The sequence below is a fragment of the Entelurus aequoreus genome, linkage group LG21 (genome assembly GCF_033978785.1).
Source record: "Entelurus aequoreus isolate RoL-2023_Sb linkage group LG21, RoL_Eaeq_v1.1, whole genome shotgun sequence".
Taxonomy (NCBI): Eukaryota; Metazoa; Chordata; class Actinopteri; order Syngnathiformes; family Syngnathidae; genus Entelurus; species Entelurus aequoreus.
In genome coordinates, this window is record NC_084751.1 from 32,270,610 (window position 1) to 32,289,640 (window position 19,031).

Genomic DNA, 19,031 nt, shown 5'->3' on the forward strand with positions numbered 1-19,031 from the left:
GCCTTGTGTCATCTACAACTGTGTATCATTAATGTAACTATGAAATCTGATACTGTGTCTCCTGATGACGTCCCCAAGAGGCAGCATGTAACAATTGAAAATAATTGTGTTTGTATTTACTTTATATCCATACGTACATGTAAACATGTGTCTATGAGAAAAGAGCGGTACCAGTTAAAAACAATACCAGAGAGGCAGACCAGGAGTCTAAGTTTATTTAATAAAATGTGATGGTCTACTGCAGGGGTGCTCAATCATTTCGACTCAGGGGCCGCAATGGGTTAAAAATGTTGGGCCGAAGTTTAAAATCTTTAAAAGTGCTGTCTCGGTACTGTTTTTCATCCTAAAAAAGTCTAATGTATTTTTAAAATGTTGTGTCTATTTAAAAAGTCATTGACTTAGTTAAAAAAAAAATGTTTCTCTAACATTTTACTTAAGAACCTACCAGGTCGGTAGCTTTTTAAATGCTTAAGTCCAAAGTGCTCACTGCCGTTTCAAAAACGGCAGGGAAAACTCCTGCCTGCAGAGAGCATTTTATAATGCTTAAAAATTGTTCGTCATAGAATCTTAAATGATTTAAAAATGGAAGTGGGAACCGATCTAAAAGGCAGGTTGTTGGGTTTACTGAGGTGAAAACTCCACCAAGTGTCCTTGCATCGACCAGAGCAAAATTATGTACTTAGATTACACTGCTAGGGCTTTGTATATACATAAAATATACATTATATATTTATTCTTAATTGTTTGACTCTTTCAGCCCGGTGCAAAGATGGTCACTGCCTCCAAGGCTACTGTTCCGACCATCAGTGACCAAGCTTCAGCGATGCAGCTCAGCCAGTGTGCCAAAAACCTGGCTAGTGCCTTGGCTGAGCTGCGCACCGCCTCACAGAAGGTAGCATACACATCTGCACGCTTGTTATTGTCTTTACAGTGCATCCGGAAAGTATTTACAGTGGCCCACTTTTTTCACATTTTGCTATGTTACAGCCTTATTCCGAAATTTTCTCCTCAAAATTCGACACACTATACCTCATAATCACGTTGCAAAAAGTTTTTTAGATTTATTTGAAATGTATTAAAGATAAAAAAGTAAGAAATCTCATGTACGTAAGTATTCACAGCCTTTGCTCAATACCTTGTTGATTCACCTTTGGCAGCAACTACAGCCTCAAGTCATTTTGAATATGATGCCACAAACTTGGCACAACTATCTTTGGGCAGTTTTGCCCATTCCTCTTTGCAGCAGTTCTGAAGCTCCATCCATCAGGTTGGATGGGAAGCATCGGTGCACAGCCATTTTCAGATCTCTCAATAATGTTTAATGGGATTCAAGTCTGGGCTCTTGCTGGGCCACTCAAGGACATTTACAGAGCTGTCCTGATGCCATACCTTCACGCATATTTGGGTTTGACTTTGTCTAAATTCACTTTCCAGAAAAAATATCGGGATATATATCGTATATTGATATTCACCAAAATATATCGGGCTATGAGTTTGGTCTATATCGCCCAGCCCTACTGCTAAAAGATGAACCGTTGCCCCAGTCTGAGTTCAAGAGAGCTCTGGAACAGGTTCTCATCCAGCATATCTCTGTATATTGCTGCATTCATTTTTCCCACCATCCTGACTAGTTTCCCAGTTGCTGCCACTGAAAAACATCCCCACAGCATGGTCTTACTACCACCATGCTTCACTGTAGGGATGGTATTACCCTGGGGACGAGGGTGCCTGGTTTCCTCCAAATTCATGCCAAAGAATTCGACCTTTGTCTCATCAGACCAGAGAATGTTGTTTCTCATGGTCTGAGAGTGTTTCAGGTGAATTTTGGCAAACTTTTTACCTAGAAATGGCTTCCGTCTAGCCACAATACCAAAAAGGCCTGATTGGCGGATTGTTGCAGAGATGGTTGTCCTTCTGGAAGGTTCTCTTCTCTCCACAGAGGAATGCTGTAGCTCTGACACAGTGACCATTGGGTTCTTGGTTACCTTCCTGATTAGGGCCCTTCTCCCTTGATCGCCCAGTTTAGACGGCTAGCCAGCTTTTCATTGGGACCGTCAAGACAGCAGATATTTTTCTGTACCCTTCCCCAGATTTGTGCCTCGAGACAATCCTGTCGTTTAGACAATACATTTGACTTCATTCTTTGTTTGTGCTCTGCCATGCACTGTCAAGTGTCGGACTTGGGCTCAGACTTGGGCAATTATTTTGGTGTAAATTTCGTTGTGTCTTCCCTGGTTGAATAAATGTAGGCAGAGTGGATTGATGGCTTGGTCTGGGATTGGTTATTTTGTTCTCTCTGTACAGCAATTTGAATGTGTAAAAAGCGTTGTCTGTCTTTAACTCCCCCTTGCCTTTACTTGAACTCACCACGAGTCGGCGCTTTGCAGCCACTGCTCATGTTATTCTGCATTCAAGTCAATAACAAAGGTCTATGGTCAAACACTTGCTCAGAGTTGCCAAGCTTCACACTTTGAGTGTGACGGTCAGGCAATTTAACCTTTTCTCACGCGGCACGCCACACTCGCTTATATTCCCCATTCACTACTCTATATTTTTCTATAATAATAAACTTTGTTTTTTGCAGCTTGCTGTAGTTCGAGTAACCCTAACAGATTGATCGAAATAATGAATTCCAGACCAAGTATTCAATCTACTGTGCCTACTGTATATTCAACCAACCACGGAAGACACTACGCAATTTAAACCAATCAGAAACAACGTAAGGCATAACTCGGCGTCTCTCTTTCACGCACCTCAGCTGTATGTTGTTTCTGATTGGTTTACATTGTGTGGTGTCTTCCGTGGTTGGTTAAATGCAGGCACACCTCAGATATGCACACGCAGATTCTATTAAACGCACACACTTCTGAACGCGTGCGCATGCGTTGTATTACACGCTCACGAATCCCGATGCGCTCCTCAAATCGTACACAGCAGAAGTGTCGCAAAAGTCAGATGTATAAAATGACAGTCTGTTGAGGGTTCTTTCTGATTAGGGACAAACAAAAGACACGTACGCGGATCTAAAACACATGTACACGGATCTAAAACACACATGCGGATTTGAATACACACACTCGGATTGATATACAGACACAAATTAGTACGCATACACACAAATTGGATTACACACGGGCAGATTGAGATACACGTTTGCAAATAATTTTGCTACAATAATACTTCCATACAAAACACAATTCCATCTCCCTCTTCCGACTCCACACTGTTTCTGCTTGCAAGTGGTCTGTGCTTGTGTTGATGTTGACTCACAACATGCGCCTAGGCGTATCAACAGCTGGTGCATGGAAAATAAAATGTATTTGCATTACAGTACCTTTTTTTAGCCATTAGTACCGCAGTACTTTTTTAGTACAGGTACACCGTACAACCCTAATATAGACAAGTGTGTGGCTTTCCAAATCATTTTCATACCAACTAAATTTACCACAGGTGGACTATAATTAAGTTGTCGGAACATCTCGAGGATGATCAGTTGAAAAAGGATGCCCCTGAGCTCAACGTGAGCTCAGGGGTAAGGCTATGAATACTTAATCACATGTTACTTCTTAGTTAGTTTTTTTTGACAAATTTGCAAACATTTCTAAAACATTTTTTTTCACATTTTCATTATGAGGTTTTGTCTGTAGAATTTTGAGGGTATAAATGAATTTATTCCATTTTGAAATAAGGCTGTAACATAACAAAATGTGGAAAAACTGAAGCAATATGAATAGTTTCCAGATGCACTGTATCTACTAAGACCTCACAGGTGTTCAGCTAGTTTTTAATTTTTTTTATAAATCACAATGTCGGTGTGATAAAGTATGTTCTTATATGATGTTGTTAGTTATGAAATATTTTGCGCTGATTTTTAGTTGTAACATATTAGTTCTCATAATAATAATTTACATGTATTGAAAGTACTTTTATGTGTATGATATCCAAGATGGCCTTTTTGCGATGTGTGTGCATGTGTGCAGGCCCAGGAGGCGTGCGGGCCGCTCGAGATAGACAATGCTCTGTCAGTTGTACGTGGGCTGGAGAAGGATCTAAAGGATGCCAAAGCTTCAGCTGATGAAGGCAAACTCAAACCCCTACCAGGAGACAATGTGAGAGACACACACAACATGCATGTAAAGCAATAATCGGTGCCCACTTATGCCACTTTCATACTTCAGCAGCTTTTTTATCTTCTTACGCTTAAAACACCTATGTATAAAAGCTTTTCAACACAAATATATTTTGTTATGCTAAAATATAATCACTATAAGTATCCATACATTTTCGAATGTACTGTTTTAAAGAAAAAAAAATCTATAAATCACCGTATTTCATGATTGATTTTAGTTACATGTGGGCCTCAGTCTACAAACGAGTTCTGTTGCTACGACAGCGATTTTAGTGCAGGGGTCCTCACTGGGGGGGTGGGGGGGTAAATGACGACTAGGGGTTCCGCAGAGGTACTGCAGGAAGGTCGTGAAATTTTTTGTTGATTAGACTTTTTATAATATTTTTTTTATATTTTCCCCGCAATTTTCCCACATATTTAAACGTCTTTAAATGCACATTAATCCAACACACTGTAGTAGATAAATGGTAGTGACATAGCCACCCTCCTCAACGTACCTTGGAGTGTTTAAATAACTATATTATTATATTCATGTCAACATTTAAGATAGCTAGTGTATAGCGTCCTAATTGCCACCTCGTGACTAGTGTAACACTTGCTGCCTTCTGGCTAATTGTGTGCAAGCTAGTTATCAACTAGCTAGTAGCGGCGCTATACTGTACACAGCACACATGAAGTACATATCAAATACAGTAATATAAAGATGAAATACAAGACAATAAAACAATAATAAAAATGTACTTTTATTTCTGCAAGGGACGGAGAGACAGTAAGTGTCAATTATGAGACAACTGCACTGCTTAATTAATTTATCACTGTCCATTTCATAGGAGCAGATACTTTTACATGTTCCAAGATACCGTCTTTATCCTTCATAATGTTTGCGACGTTTGGTTTGGACCAAGGTTTGAACCAATGTTGATTTTTAAACCTTCTCAACATTTGACCATGTCTAAATTTACTTTACTTTCACTTTTTTTGATGTAGTGCCATCAGAACTGTCTGCCTTACGCTTTGGAGACACCATGAAGGAAAAAAGGATGCAAAAGTGACCCACGACTACGTATTCTTCAACCACGCGCAAATAACTAGTGCTCTTTCTTTCTTTACAGTAATAATGTATGAGAGTGCATAGTAACACGCGGTTCGCCTGTATTCACTCTCTTAATCTTTTAACACGGTTTATTTTTGTGGTTATTACATTTCGGATTTCTCAGACAATCTTAGTGAGGCCGGCAGGTGCACTTTTTTTTTGTAATTTTGCCTTTCATTCACAAACTTTATGTGAGACAAGAAACCATTTGTCTTTTTCTATGCATTCTAATTTGTAATAAACATCAAGTATGAGGTAGCTAACAGTGAAGCTAATGGCAGTCATCTATTGCATCCGTAAAGCCCTTTAAAAACAACATCCAATAACTGTCAACAATACTCCATTTATGAACCTGCATATAAACCAAGTATTAGCGATATTGCTATTATAAGCACAAACAAAGAGTAACTACTTTTAGTGGTGCCGTAATCACAGAGAGGTAACTAGCTTATGCAGCTATTGCCTAACTGAGTTGGTAAAATTTTATTCTAGATTATAGATCATGCCTCTCGTTCTTAATAGTAGAAATAAACTGAGAAGTTGGGCTACTTTGACAATTAACTTAGACCCGTAAATCACGAGAAAGCCTGGTTTGTGCCCACGTTTTTTACCTGCTTGAGTATTATGCTTAATTCTTCATCTAAATGAGAATATTTAAACATCCCATCAGTCTGCATCCCAGTGAGAGCATGCACTGTACAGTAAGTGATTGTTTTATTATGTTCTTAGTTTTTATTTCTTGTTTAGCACTTAGCAATAGTGCTGCTTGTTGGATCTCCTTATCACTCAGCTTCTAAAACTTGTAGCTCATCCTCTTTATATTCAGGCTCAAAAATATAAGATTCTGGATCATCATTTGTCCCAAAGTAGTTGTTGTTGTCTCTCATGAAGTCTGCATGATTAGTGGTAGTTGTTGAAGGGAATAGCAAACATTGTGATGCGTCTGTGAAATTAATGCACCGTCGTATGCTTAAAATGACTAAAATACGTAAATATTCACATTCAATCAATCACAGTTTATTTGTATAGTCCTTAATCACAAGTGCCTCAAAGGGCTTCACCAACCACAATATACCCTGATCTAAACCCACATCCAGACAAGAAAAAAGTCCAAAAGCCCATGGTGGGAAAAAAAGAAACCTTAAAAAGGGACTGCAGATATAGGGACCCACAGTCATTGAAATGTTACATTCATAATAATGCGAGAGTCCAGCCCATTGGGAACCCAGAAGGGGGATGTAGGGAGATCTTCCATATAGACAAGGTTGTAGGGGGATCTTCCATATAGACAAGTCATCGACGCAGAGACGTGACCAACTGATGCATAGAGGAGTGGTCCACCCCGTGTCACGACTTGGAACAGCTCGAGCTTCTTCCAGACTGATACCGCTCCAGAGATTATTCCTGGCCACCCGGTAACCTCTCTATGCATAAGAGAGGGACATAAAAGAAAGCGGCAGGTCAACTGGTCTGAACAGGTGTCTTTTTAAATACTAGAGTATGTAAATTAGTTTTAAGGCTGGACTTGAATGCTTCTACTCAGGTAGCATCTCTAACTGTTGCCGGTATGGCATTCCAAAGTACTGGAGCCCGAATAGAAAACGCTCTAGATCCTGCAGACTTTTTGGGGGCTCTGGTGGTCACTAATAAGCCGGCGTTCTTGAAACACAGATTTCTAGATGGAACATACATTACAATACAATCAGCAAAATAAGATGTTGTGCTAGACCATTAAGTATTTTGTACGTAATAAAACCTTAAAATTGTACAGGGAGCCAGTGCAGGTGGGCCAGTATAGGCGTAATATGCTCAAACCTTCTTATCCTTGTCAAAAGTCTGCAAGCCGCATTTTGTACCAGCTGTACAAATATTACATGTTGTTATTAATGTGCCTGTTACTACATTACATACATATATACTTACAGCATGTATATAAAATGTTGATGGAGATTTTTGGATTTTTTTTAGAGCGTTTTATAGGTGGAATAGAGCGAATCCGATTAACTCCATTGTTAGCTGACTTTTGCTAGCGTTCATTTACAAGTTAGAATGCATAAAAAAGAAAAATGTGTGCTTGTCTCAAAAAGGGATTGTGAATGATAGACAAAATTCCACAAAAAGTGCAGTTCCCCTTTAAGCAATGTACATAAAAAGGGAGCATATTCATCTTCTTGCAGACTTGTTTTGAAAAGTGTATAAATAAAACTTGAACTTTGCTGTCATCTGCTTGCTGTTCAGCTCGAAAAGTGCTCCCAGGATCTTGGTACAAGCACTAAGGCTGTAAGCTCTGCCATAGCCCAGTTGCTAAGTGAGGCCACCCAGGGCAATGAGAACTATACAGGTGGGTACAAACTATTTTCATATTTATAGTACATACTGTACATTTTCTACACCACACACTGGATTGTGTCATTACTGAGGCAAGCTAGGCTGTGAATAAGTTACCAGTCAATCAGAGGATTCTTTCATTTTTGCCAAAAATGTAGATATACCGGTAATATAAATGTTTTTAGACTGTGCAATTAGAACATATATCATGTAAAATCCATTTGCCTTGTTTGTTTATCGACATAGTTTTGTCTCGAAACCAGTTTTTTTTTTTTTTTACCAAATATGGGCCTAATTGAAAGTATAACAGAATGCATTAATTACTTTGTTAGTTAAAATAAATTTTTAAAAGAATCCGAAATCATTTAGATTTTTCACTTTCTGCTGAAAGTTCTCTGCAATTTCGGCCCTATTCCTGGCTACAGAGCTTGGCCACCATTACAAGATGGATTACTGGCATCCTCTTCTTGGAAACTGTCCAGCGTAAAGTACTACTTGCGCATAAAAAAAGTGTTTGCAACCGAAGCAAACTGAAGGCAATGGATTAATCAAAACGGTTGCCCAGCAACGGAATGCCTTGCAGAAACAAAAAGGCTTTGTTAGTCCCGGGGTAATTGATAGAAAAATCCAAGGAACGAAGAACCTTTTTAGATTCCAGGAGCTAATAATCAATGAGATGCACGAACGGAGGTTTTAGATCACAAATAGTAGTTCTCAAGAAGGATCAGATCATTTAATGTAGCAAATTATGTGTAAGAATGAATGCGCTGGAGTGACGCACATGTCAAATGATGAGATTTAGATTGGATCCTGTAACACCAAGGTAGAAGAGATCAAATGGATGTTACCATAATAATAATAATAATAATGACTAAGCAACAGGTGGACAACTTTTTTCAATCAAAAGAGGTGGATGTTATTAATATTCATATACATAAATACAGATTCATGTATTGCACTGTCCTGAAAATATTGAAAATATTGAATTGCTCATCTTCATTAAGTTCACCAACAAGAAATACAAAACAGCACTTCTGAAGTAGTGCAGAAAGCTAAAATGATGAAATGTGTACAAATTAACAAAGTGCAGTGCTGACATAGCAAACAAGTATGGAACTTAAGGAAGCAGTGGAAACCACAGCACACCTGGGTCAGGTAACTAAAAAAGCTTAATCGAGTTAAAATGATAACTGAAAAAACTCCAAGACATCAAAAAAATTTACAAATCCTACACATCACCTGAACACTAAATACAAGCGTTTATGATTTATTCTCTAATTATGTTGTTATTTATTTGTTGTACATTAACGTTTCAGATTGTTTTAAAAAACATCTGCTCTTTCAAGGTATGGCAGCCAGAGACGTGGCCCAGGCTCTGAAGTCCTTGGCCTCATCTGCAAGAGGTGTCGCTGCCACCACCGATGATGCAGCAGCACGAAGTGCTTTGCTGGACTGCGCCAGTGATGTCATGGATAAGTCGGCCAACTTCCTTGAAGAGACAAAGAGGGCCGTTGCCAAACCAGGAGATGCAGAAAGTCAGCAAAGGCTGGCCCAGGTCAGACTGCAGGACAACATAGTGCTCTGCTTACTTTTCCACAGTAGTTGTTATTTTAGTCCTAATTGAAGAACCCTTTCTGTTGACATGTTTGAGCACCATCATAATGCATTATATTGGCTGAACACAGTTTATGTATGTTTGTGTCTACTGTGTGTAGGTGGCCAAAGCAGTGTCTCAGGCCTTGAACAGATGTGTCAACTGCCTTCCTGGTCAGCGGGATGTGGACAATGCCATTCGTACTGTGGGTGAAGCCAGCAAAGCTCTCCTGGCTGATTCTGTAAGTACCAGCAATACTGCTAGTGATTGTTGTTGTCCCAACGACGCCTTTTAAATTTACTAAGGTCTGACATGTTTAGTAACTTTACTAGTGGCAGTAGCTCGACGAAGGTGGCGGTGCGTAACTGGCAACCTGGATGTGACACACTCACAGACTTTCTAATTGGTCAAACGGTGGAGGCCAGGGCATCGAAATGAAAACAATAACAAGATTTTGGGGCTGGAAATTCAATTTTGAAATGAGCATATCCCGGCTGAGCTACTGTTATCAGATTTACAGGTTTTTAAAAAGAACTTGATTTATTCATGCCTTTTGACATTTTAGGGCCATTTAATGATGACTTGACATGAAATTATTACATTATGGCACCTTTAATGGTATCCGTAGTACTGATATTAATAACGTTACGTCTATTCCGTGTCGTATGCCTTAAAGGTATTGATATGGTGGGGATTTTGAGATTATTTGCTTGATGCTGCGATAGATTTAACACTTCATAATTTGCCACCTCAGTAGAATGCATGTCCACTTCTGGCACAGTCACTACAGAAAAAACATTATGTGAGTTATGTATTATTCTACGAGAAATGTTACGTGTGCAGGAATTTTACAGTCTGGTGCTAGTTAGTTCTAGCTTAACTGACTCCTCACCAGGGCTAACAGGCACTGTAGTTCCCTGTGTCCAAGCTTGCTCTAGTGTAGTCAGTCAAGTGTGACTCAAACAGTAATCTATATTCCTAGTAAGAGTGCTGGCGCCTTCCTGGTTAGGTTGAAAGCCATCCCTCCTCAGCAAACCCGGTTTGCCCCAGAAAAGGGCCAATTATCAATTAATGTTAGTCCCCGTTGTCTACAAAAACAAGCCAGCCACTTGTTAAGCGAGACTAATATGCTATACCTCTCATCATTGCCTCTTGCAGGCAGGGTGCCCGAGACAAATACTCAATACTGAGACATCTTTCTAGCGAGATTACAAGTCTGAGCTATGTTCCTCTTTGTAATCTCTGACTGTCTCATTCTAGTGTCATTGGAGCGGACGTATACAACTATGTTTGCGTAGCTAGTGGTACGATCAGCCTGTCGTACGTGTTTACTAGGCCTGTTGAGAGTCAGCTCCCTAAGACGAGCTTCAATGTCGGCGGCTCTCGCCCAGGGAATACACTTAATTATGGCTGGTTTCATAAACTGTATGTTCCAGGTGATGGAGTCCCCTATAGCTAAGTTTTGGTGTCCGGTACACGGGGGTGTGAGACTAACTAAAGGGCTAAATCTATTATGCGTCTCAACCGGTTCACCGTGGCTTGCAGGCCGCTTAGGGCTGCTACAAACTGGGCTAGTCAGCTCGCTACAGCTAACTCTAACAAACGTGTCCACAGTGCCTAAAGTTACGAAATTACTCTGCTCAAACTGGCAGACATGGCTCTCTAGCAGAGCCAACCTGTCCATGAGAAAGGTGCACGATGAACAGGAAGCCATACTCACCTTGTTCCTTTCACCAAGTCAAGTTCTTGCTTTTTCAGAGCGCAGTAGATTAGGACCGGGACAAGCTTATCTTTGTTAGCTCAGCAACTAGCTCGCTGAAAGTGAGAGTGGGTGCTTTGTAAGTTCGATAAGACTTCGATAAGGATTAAAGAAAGCCGTAAAAATAGTTAGAAGCACACAGATATAAAGATAGCGCTTAGCTTTGAATGGCGAACTGCAGCAGCAGGAGCAAGTATTCTAATATTCCAAACAAGACACAAGTTGTTCAATTAAGGACACTTATGCCTAGCTTGTGTGCTATTGTGTGCTTTTTAACTTTTGTTTAGCTGCTAGCTCCTAGTAACTTATAGCCTACCATGTTTATATTTAGTAAATCACCACTAAAATACAAGAAAAAAACAAATTTGTGTTCTTTTGGGAGGACATTTAGATGTTAACAGTCTGTCCAGCTTTGCACAAGTAAACATGCTACAGGACTGCATTTATCGGAGCGCTCATATGGGAGATTTTATATGCAAGTCGATATCATCCAATTCTTGTATTTTTGCTGATATCGGACCGATATCAATATCAGATTACAACAACCCTATCAAAAACGTTGAGATTAGGGAGTAAAATAACTGACAGAAACATTGTGTGCTGCGTAAGTAAATACTGGATTTAAATGAATTAGTGACCTATGAATATATAAATAAATGACATATTCTTAACAGCTTTTTTCCTTTCCAGTTCCCCTCCAGTGGAAGGAGTTTTCAAGAGGTTCAAGGCCAGCTGAATCAAGTGGCAGCTGGTCTTAACCAGTCAGCCAACGAGGTTGTCCAGGCATCACGCGCCAGCACCCGGGAACTGGCCAGATCCACCAGCAAGTTTGGACAGGACTTTAACAACTTCCTGGATGCTGGTGTTGACATGGCAGGAACATCACAAGTCAGTATGATGGCATAAACAGGAAATGAAGATAAAGATGTTACCTTCATTTTGGTACTGTGTATATCTCCATGGACACCGTGACTTCACTCTTGTAGATATGACACGTCATATGAATGATCATGATTTGACTTGTGTGAGACATATGTCAAAATCCTATATCTCCCAAACATCTGCAGACTAAAGAGGACAGGACACAAGTGGTGTCCAACCTGAAGACAATCTCTATGTCATCCAGCAAATTACTCCTGGCTGCCAAAGCTCTATCTACTGACCCCAACTCTCCTAACCTCAAGAACCAGCTGGCTGCTGCTGCTCGGTACTACTACTTCTTCATGTTGTATCAGTCCATACAATAAATATTTATTCACAGTGTCCACTTGTGTGTGTCTACAGGGCAGTTACAGACAGTATCAACCAGCTCATTACCATGTGCACCCAGCAGGCTCCTGGACAGAAGGAGTGTGACAACGCCCTCAGGGAGCTGGAGGTACCGCCATTATTTTAGATTGTTGTCTCTGGTTTATGCAGTGTTCTTCTTAGTCGTGTTTCACAAATCCATCAGGAAAGGATCTATTAGATTATGGGTTGTGAATTATTTTTACTGATTATTTGGGCAATTATTTTGACTCGCCGGCAACAATAGGTTAAAATGAAATTTGGCCAGGCTATATATTCATATGTATATATATATAAATATATATATACATATATATTTATATATATACGCACATATATATACCCGATACCAATAATTCGGTACCGGTATCAGAACCAAAATGTCTATCGATACTTTTCGATACTTTTCAAAATAAAGGGAACTACATTTTTTAATATTGGCTTAATTTTAACAGAAAATCTTAGAATACAATAAACATATGTTTCCTATTGCACTCAAAGAACAATTTTAGAAGGTTAAAATATAAATTAAGGGCATTAAACACATTGTGTTTTTCTTGTTGCACTCGAAGAACAATTTTCAATTTTCCATATTACATATAGTCTGCCATAAACAAGGATTAGGTTAGAATTAGGGATGTCCGATAATGACTTTTTGCCGATATCCGATATTCCGATATTGTCCAACTCTTTAATTACAGATACCGATATCAACCGATACCGATATCAACCGATATATGCAGTCGTGGAATTAACACATTATTATGCCTAATTTGGACAACCAGGTATGGTGAAGATAAGGTACTTTTTAAAAAATTTAGTAAAATAAGATAAATAAATTAAAAACATTTTCTTGAATAAAAAAGAAAGTACAACAATATAAAAACAGTTACATAGAAACTAGTAATGAATGAAAATTAGTAAAATTAACTGTTAAAGGTTAGTACTATTAGTGGACCAGCTGCACGCACAATCATGTGTGCTCACGGACTGTATCCCTTGCAGACTGTATTGATATATATTGATATATAATGTAGGAACCAGAATATTAATAACAGAAAGAAACAACCCTTTTGTGTGAATGAGTGTAAATGGGGGAGGAAGGTTTTTTGGGTTGGTGCACTAATTGTAAGTGTATCTTGTGTTTTTTATGTTGATTTAATTAAAAAAAAAAATAAATAAATAAATAAAACGATACCGATAATAAAAAAAACGATACCGATAATTTCCGATATTACATTTTAACGCATATATCGGCCGATAATATCGGCAGGCCGATATTATCGGACATCTCTAGTTAGAATATAATAAAAAGCTTTACTGACATTATATTAAATGCTTCATGATTTATGGTTGCCAATCCTGGTCTGTGTTTTAAGAAAAATACAATTATTAGTAAGTACGAAAATAAAACTATGGATAAATGTACACAGATAAGCCATGTAGCAGGTAAAACACACATTTTTTAAAGTAAAACATAAATTGTAACAATTTGTTACAAAATATAGTCATTTCACTTGCATTAGTTGACTGTTAATTGGGCAGTTTTAACTCCGCTAACATTTGGCATCAATCCAAGCAGCTGTGTGCACGTCTACGTATCTACATGTGCACAGCAGGGGAGCTGGTTAACTAATGAGAGAAGCGTGCTTGTGTGTTTAAGAGAATGGCAAAGTGTTGTCTGAGTGACATCAGTGAGTGAGTGAGCGAGTAAAGAGAGAGAGAGGTAGCGCTGCACTGCGCAGTAGAGTGACGAACGTGTCTGGTTGTGTCCTGCAAAACTAACAATAAAGCAACCAGATTGTCACAAATCGGCGGCCTCGTCATTCTGACCTGAAAGCGGAGCTTAGCAGACCCATTGACGGGTAAAGTGAATGATGTTACCCCTGACGAAAACATTCACCATATAAAATATATATATATATATTTTTTTTCATTAGCAATGTGGCGATCAGACAAGACGTGGCAAACAAACAAACGTTGTTTTAAAGACAGCATTTGATGCGTTATCCTAGAGAACACATGGCCATAAATAATTAAGTTAAAGTACCAATGATTGTCACACACACACTAGGTGTGGTGAAATTATTCTCTGCATTTGACCCATCACTCTTGATCACCCCCTGGGAGGTGAGGGGAGCAGTGAGCAGCAGCGGTGGCTGCGCCCGGGAATCATATTTGGTGATTTAACCCCCAATTCCAACCCTTGATGCTGAGTGTCAAGCGGGGAGGTAATGGGTCCCATTTTTATAGTCTTTGGTATGACTCGGCCGGGGTTGCTTTTGCTCGTGTGGTAACATTACACCAAAGATCTATGGCTTGTGACTTTATGAGACAATGCCTCCCCTCGATGACAAGTGTGTATAAACAAATATTGAGTGTGTTTGCTTTGTTGCGTGTGTTTGCAGTCAGTGAGAGGAATGCTAGAGAACCCAAGTGAAGCTGTAAATGACCTCTCCTACTTTGACTGTATCGACAGTGTCATGGAAAACTCCAAGGTGTGTATCGTCGGAGCATTTTTTTTTTTACAACATATCCAATCTGTCTGCTGGCTTTGCATCATCTGCTTTATCTTAAAAAAAGATCCTTGGTGAATCCATGGCCGGTATTTCCCACAATGCCAAGAACTCCAACTTGCCAGAGTTTGGTGATTCGGTCAGTTCTGGCTCCAAAGCCTTGTGTGGTCTGACTGAAGCTGCAGCACAGGTACAAACTAGCCGTTGTGTCTACACACAAATTGAAGGTTACTAATAAATAATAAAACTTACCTGATTCTTCTTTTCTTAAAGGCTTCCTATTTGGTTGGCGTGTCAGATCCCAACAGTTCAGCAGGTCAGAAGGGTCTTGTAGATCCTGCTCAGTTTGCCCGAGCTAACCAGTCCATTCAAATGGCCTGCCAGAACCTAGTGGACCCAGGATGCACCCAATCACAAGTACACCCCACGGCAATATTCAGCAAATCACTATATTTATGTTTTTGTCATTTGGTTGAATGATATGTCCATGCATTGCCTTGCATAGGTTCTGTCTGCCGCCACCATTGTTGCCAAACACACTTCAGCACTATGTAACGCTTGCCGACTGGCCTCCTCCAAAACCCCCAACCCCGTTGCTAAGAGACAGTTTGTCCAGTCAGCCAAAGAGGTGGCCAACACCACCGCCAACCTTGTCAAGTCCATTAAGGTTTGTATTATTTTACACACAATAAAATAGATAAACCATTTAGTGGATCCCTAAACATTTGTGATTCAGCATTTGTAACATTGCAAGTTTGCAGATTTTAATTATAATATAATTTTTTATTTATATTTCTTTTCTTCAAAATGTTATTTTTTTTCTAATTTCTCATAATTTCTAATCTCATTCGTCATACACCCTTGGCAGTGTAATCAGTGGTAACAAATGATTAATATGTGATAATACAGCTAAAATGTACATCATACATGTACCATCCCACATTTTTTACATGTTCATACATTATGTTTTTTTTACATCTATGCCTACTGAATTTTGTTAATTGGCTAAGCATTGAGATGTCTCATTTTGTCAGGCAGTCATTGAATGCACATTAGCAGTGTTGGGGCAAAGCAAAAGTGAAACTTACATCTAATTTAAAGTTTACATTTGATGCTGTTTCCCGAGTGAAGACACATACAATGAAATTAACTTTTGTACAGTTTTTAAAATTGAAGAGTGATTTTATAAATGTATTTTTTTCTTGTATTTTTATAATTGCTCTTTAACCAAACAAAAATATGTTTTATCCGATCACTCAAAAACTTTTATCATCCTCTTCTTCTCAGCACTGTCTCACACCCACTTTCTCCCCCACCATTGTTCGAAAGACTATTAGCTAATGCTAGTCAGAGTGTTTGGTGGAATTTACAGGGTTCTGTGTTGCATTTGCGACGCCTACTCCTAATTCAAAGTTTTGCTTGCAAGTAAAAGCAAAAAACTAGTTGTTAGGCTTGGTATTTTTTGTGTGCAGGCTTTGGATGGAGCCTTTAACCAGGAGAACAGAGAAAGGTGTCGGGCTGCAACTGGTCCTCTGATAGAAGCTGTGGACAACCTGACAGCCTTTGCCTCCAATCCAGAATTTGCCAGCATTCCAGCTCAGATCAGCCATGAGGTACAATATTTTTTTGATTTAATATAGTAGGTCTTACAGAAGCAACACTGACTTACCTACTCGATAACAAAACTTGTCATGACTAGGTCTTAACAACAGAACGAGTCATGAGTAGGTCTTAACAACAACACATGTGATGAGTGTGTCTTAATAACAGAGCATGTAATGAAGAGGTCTTAATAACAAAACTTGTCATGAGTAGGTCTTAATAACAAAATGTAATAAGTAATTCTTAATTACAGAACATTTCATGATTAGGTTTTAATAACAAAACTTGTCGTGAGTAGGTCTTAACAAAATGTAAAGAGTATTTCTTAATTACAGAACATGTCATGAATAGCTCTTAATAACAGAATATCTAATGAGTAGGTCTTAATAACAGAGCATGTCATGAGTAAGTCTTAATACATAAATGTCATGAGTAGGTATTAATAACTGAACATGTCTTATGCCACTGAGTGTTCATATACACAGCTATGCAGCAAGCTAAACAGTCTTCTACAAAGCACCAGAAACAAGAGTTGGCTTCAGGCACTTTCGTAGAAGCCATGTAAAAGTGTTAAAAAAAAACCCAACATACTCTTGGTTACATGTTTACAAACAAAAATAAGCTTCATAGATATTATACATGAGTATCACAAACTTGTATAGAAACCTTTATTTTTTTTTAGTCCTTTTGTTTAATTTCCTATCAGCTTGTGATGAAGAGAAAGGCTGTGCATTGCCACCCACTGTGACTGATCTGTGACAAGAAAATGTAGGACCAATAGGGGCGGAAAGGGGTTGGTGTTGTTTTTTTGTTCGTTTTACTTTTGTATTTCTATTTTTATTTTTTTATTTTTTTATTTATTTACTTTTTTGGGGGGCACGGGGGAAAAGAGTGTCTGTTTCTCACTACCTGTATTATTTTCTTCCCTATCAAATGAATGAATAAACATTTAAAAAATAAATAAACAAAAAATACAAACTAAAACATTCACTAGTCATATAGGCTTAATAACACTAAAATATTATACATAACTAATGTATAGACAAATAAACTTACAGATTGTGCTTTTTGATAAGGAAACCAAAAAGGACGGAGGAAATTTGAATCTAGCTGTCTTCACCAGGCACAGCAGCCATCAAAATAGCCGCTTCAAGGTTTACAAATTTATCTGTCAACTGAAAACAATTAACATGACCACTAAATGGTGCTGATAACAACACATTGCAAAACCACATTGAAATGTGTTACATTGTCAGTCTCGGTGAGTTATTGACACAAGTAGGAGAGACAGAATAACATGTCATGAGTAGGTCTTAATAACAAAACATGTCATATGTCGGTCTTGATAACAGAACATGTCTTGAGTAGGTCTTAATAACAAAACTTGACATGAGTTGGTCCTAATTACAGAGCATGGCACGAGAAGGTCTTTATGATAAAACAAGTCATGAGTTGGGATCAATGACATGTTATGTGTAGGTCTTAATAACAGAGCATGTTTAGAGTTGCTCTTAATGAAACACCAGGCCCCTTAACACAAGACACTAGTCACAAACACCACAAATATCCCATTCATTCAAGTCAGTAGTGCAGGGAGGGGTCTCATTGGTTGCAGGAGGGGAGTTTTTTTTTACGGGGTGGAGGGGAGTGTTGTTTGCATTTTCTATTTATTATTGCACTATTGCAGTATTGTTTTTTATGCACTTAGGAGAGAGTAGTCCATCATAATTGTGTTGTTCACCTGCTGATCAATGACAATAAAGATTGTTCTATTCTAAATTGTCATGAGTAGGCCTTAATAACAAAACACGTCATGAGTTGCTCTTAATTACACAGCATGTCACAAGTATTTTTTTTGATAAAACATATCATGAGTTAGTATCAATAACACGTCATGAGTAGGACATAATAACAGAACAGTTAATGACAAGAGTAGGTCTTAATAACAGAGTATGTCATCAGTAGGTCTTAATAACAAAGCATGTCATAAATAGGCCTTATTAACAGAGCATGTCATGAGTAGATCCTAATAACAAAACACTTCATTAATGAATCTTAATAACAAACCATGTCATGAGTACCGTATTATTCGCACTATAAGTCGCAGTTTTTTTCATAGTTTGACCGGGGGTGCGACTTATACTCAGGAGCGACTTATGTGTGAAATTATTAACACATTACTGTAAAATATCAAATAATATTATTTAGCTCATTCACGTAAGAGACTAGACGTACAAAATTTCATCAGATTTAGCGATTAGGAGTGACAGATTGTTTGGTAAACGTATAGCATGTTCTATATGTTATAGTTATTTGAATGACTCTTACCATAATATGTTACGTTAACATACCAGGCACGTTAATAATAATAATAATAATACCTGGGATTTATATAGCGCTTTTCTAAGTACCCAAAGTCGCTTTACATGTAGAACCCATCATTCATTCACACCTGGTGGTGGTAAGCTACTTTCATAGCCACAGCTGCCCTGGGGTAGACTGACGGAAGCATGGCTGCAATTTGCGCCAACGGCCCCTCCGACCACCACCTATCATTCATCATTCAATTCACGGTGTGAGTGGCACCGGGGGCAAGGGTGAAGTGTCCCGCCCAAGGACACAACGGCAGCGATTTTCAGTTGGTTATTTATGTGTCATATAACGTACACTTATTCAGCCTGTTGTTCACTATTCTTTATTTATTTTAAATTGCCTTTCAAATG

General features: G+C 38.6%; 1 protein-coding gene across 1 annotated transcript in view; it reads left to right on the forward strand.

The window, feature by feature from the left end:
- Positions 1–19,031, forward strand: part of tln1 (talin 1) — a 136,614-nt gene that overhangs the window by 78,861 nt on the left and 38,722 nt on the right. The window contains exons 24-36 of the mRNA XM_062031499.1: positions 758–892; positions 3,981–4,109; positions 7,461–7,563; positions 8,897–9,105; positions 9,266–9,385; positions 11,594–11,791; positions 11,971–12,110; positions 12,188–12,281; positions 14,599–14,688; positions 14,774–14,896; positions 14,980–15,123; positions 15,212–15,373; positions 16,179–16,319. Of these exons, the coding sequence (XP_061887483.1) occupies positions 758–892; positions 3,981–4,109; positions 7,461–7,563; positions 8,897–9,105; positions 9,266–9,385; positions 11,594–11,791; positions 11,971–12,110; positions 12,188–12,281; positions 14,599–14,688; positions 14,774–14,896; positions 14,980–15,123; positions 15,212–15,373; positions 16,179–16,319 (1,788 nt within the window). The remainder of the gene's footprint in view (positions 1–757; positions 893–3,980; positions 4,110–7,460; positions 7,564–8,896; positions 9,106–9,265; positions 9,386–11,593; positions 11,792–11,970; positions 12,111–12,187; positions 12,282–14,598; positions 14,689–14,773; positions 14,897–14,979; positions 15,124–15,211; positions 15,374–16,178; positions 16,320–19,031) is intronic.